At 61.3% G+C, this 2302-nt stretch overlaps 1 protein-coding gene across 1 annotated transcript; it reads left to right on the top strand.

Annotated features, from left to right (window-relative positions):
- Positions 1 to 224: 224 nt before the first annotated feature.
- Positions 225 to 2017, top strand: LOC145529997 (uncharacterized). The gene is made up of 3 exons (XM_081550777.1): positions 225 to 394; positions 794 to 1106; positions 1357 to 2017. The coding sequence occupies exons 1-3, from the start codon at positions 260 to 262 to the stop codon at positions 1983 to 1985; spliced, it is 1077 nt and encodes a 358-aa protein (XP_081406903.1). The 5' UTR covers positions 225 to 259; the 3' UTR covers positions 1986 to 2017.
- Positions 2018 to 2302: the final 285 nt, after the last annotated feature.

The following is a 2302-nucleotide window of genomic DNA, read 5'->3' as shown; positions in this document are numbered from 1 at the left end:
GGCCCTGGCTGCACCCAGGCCTCCCCAGGGCTGTGGGCTGGGCTGTGTGGCTGTCACTGTGCCTGCACATGGCCTAAGGGGGGTGGTCGAGCAGTCAGAAACCCAGAGATTCCCTTGGGAAGTTTTGGGGAAAGGACCTCAGCACGAACCCCAGGAAATGATGTCACCTGCCGGCAACAGAACCCAACAGAACCCGCAACCCGGGTATCCAGGCCTCCAGAGCGGAGAGGAGCCCCCAGCCAGATCACTTGCTGCCAGGATGTTCTGCTGTTTGCCCCTGCCCAGAGGCCGGGGCCTCAGGAGAGCTCACAGGCAGTGTGCGTGGGCACCCTGTCGACGTTGGCTCAGGGCACCCCCGAGAGGCCTCTGGCCCTTTGCCCGGAGAAACAGAAAGGTAACACGGGGAGCCCCAGGCCGGGCCAGCCCACCTCTCCCATGCCACCCGGAAACACCGGGTCCTTTGCCTGTGTGTGTGGATGCGGGTTTCTCGGGGTGTGTCTCCCTCAAGGAAGCCCAGGCGGATGTGGGGTCAGAAGCCTGCGGGCAAGTTGTGTCCACACCCCAGGGGAGAGCAGGCTGGGTGGGATGGGGAGAGTGCGGAGAGCGCCGGCCGCCCAGGCTGGCCTCACACCCTCAGGTGGGTCTCTTTCGTCCCGGGTGGGGATCTGAGCAGACACACGTCTCTGACCCTTCTGGGAAGAGAAGTTCGAGCAGGCAGAAGCAGCGGCTCCACTGGCCAGGCCCAGCTCGGAAAAGTCCCAGCATGGCTGGCTGACGGTCACTGTCGTTGCAGAGCTTCCCACGTGATGAGGCCGAGGACGGGGACACCCCGTCCACCTCCCGGAGGGAGGGGTCGGAGCACCACCCCCCCGCCCCTGAGGCCCAGTGCAGGCTCCAGGTGAGCGTGCCCACGGAGGCATCAGCCCCACCGGGGGCGAAGCGGAGGCGGGGAAGGCCTGCTGCCGAGACACCACACAGGATACACCCGGCGGCCCAGTCTGAGGCTGCCACGGAGCTCAGCACACCCGGCTCCGACCCAGAGTCCCGAGAACCCCAGCCTCTGAGGCAGCAGGAGGACCTGGAGCCCAGCACGCCAGAGCACAGAGGTGAGGACGCTGGGGCTGGTGCACGGGAGTGTGTGGGGAGGGGGTGCTGAGCTACACAGGGACGAGTCCCCGAAAGATGCTGCTGGGCCTGCAGCAAGCGCTGGCCTCACACCCCCACCCCCATCTTGCACACTTCAGTCCCAAAAGACATCCGACCCTGGGTATTCTTTGGGAATCTCTTGGAAGCTTTCTGTCCCGGGATACGCACATGCCAAGGCTGGCCTGTGGGCAAACTTTGCTTCTCCCCCAGCTCTAGCACTGGCCTCCAACTGGAACCAGGCTCCACTTCCCAGACCTGTCCCTACAGAGGTGGTGGCTCCAGGTGCAGGACCCAGGGATCCACCGAGGGCAGATGGAGAACCGAGACTTGCCCTCGCAGAGACACCAGGCCAGCTGGGTTCTGGCCAGCACACCGGGCAGATCGGATCTCCGTGCCTGCAGGACCCCCAGCCCCAGGCACTGATGTCCCACCCCCTCAGCCAGAACCTCCACCTCCACGTGCACCTGTACCTGCTCGGGCTTTGGCAGGAGAACCCGAGGCAGAGGAGGAGTCACCGCCTCGGCAGGGAGAGCCTGCCCTGGCTCCCGCGCAACACCCAGACGCCGACGATGACTCACCCACCCCTGCAGGAAGAACGAGCCCCCGCTCTGGACAGAGACCCAGAGCCCTTGCCGGAAACACCACGTCCAGGGGAGCGGTCGGCTCTGCCGCCTCCATCCCTGTCGGCTCACCGTGGACGCTGTCAACTCGGTCTGCCCCCAGGGGACATGGAGTTCCTTTCCCCTGAACTGCTTTGCATTTGGTTTGTTTCCACCTTTCTGGTGATGTTTTATTTTTTGTATGGTTTCCTGTATTTTTGTTGGTTAAGTTGGGATTAGTAAACTTTTTCATCATTGTTGCAATTTGGGAACACTGTTGTGTAACTGGTGATACTGTGTTACCATCACCACTTTGTGGTTTCAGACCCGTTTGATCTTTATGCCCCACCCCCCAACAAAGCCTGGATTCAAGGCAAGCATGCCCTGTTCATCCCTCCCCCCGATCCTGAACACAATTTCATCTTTTCTTTCTGCATTCCTTCCTATATTCTTGGTGTCCCCAGTCAATGACTCTCAGTGAAATGACTGAAGGAGTTTCTTTCGGACTCTCCACCTACTGTAAGACTCCATTGGAGAGTTCTCATTTTTATGTCATT

Source organism: Giraffa tippelskirchi, chromosome 12 (genome assembly GCF_054371585.1).
Source record: "Giraffa tippelskirchi isolate mGirTip1 chromosome 12, T2T-mGirTip1v1.2.pri, whole genome shotgun sequence".
NCBI classification, from domain to species: Eukaryota; Metazoa; Chordata; class Mammalia; order Artiodactyla; family Giraffidae; genus Giraffa; species Giraffa tippelskirchi.
This window is presented reverse-complemented; position numbering and strand designations above follow the sequence as displayed.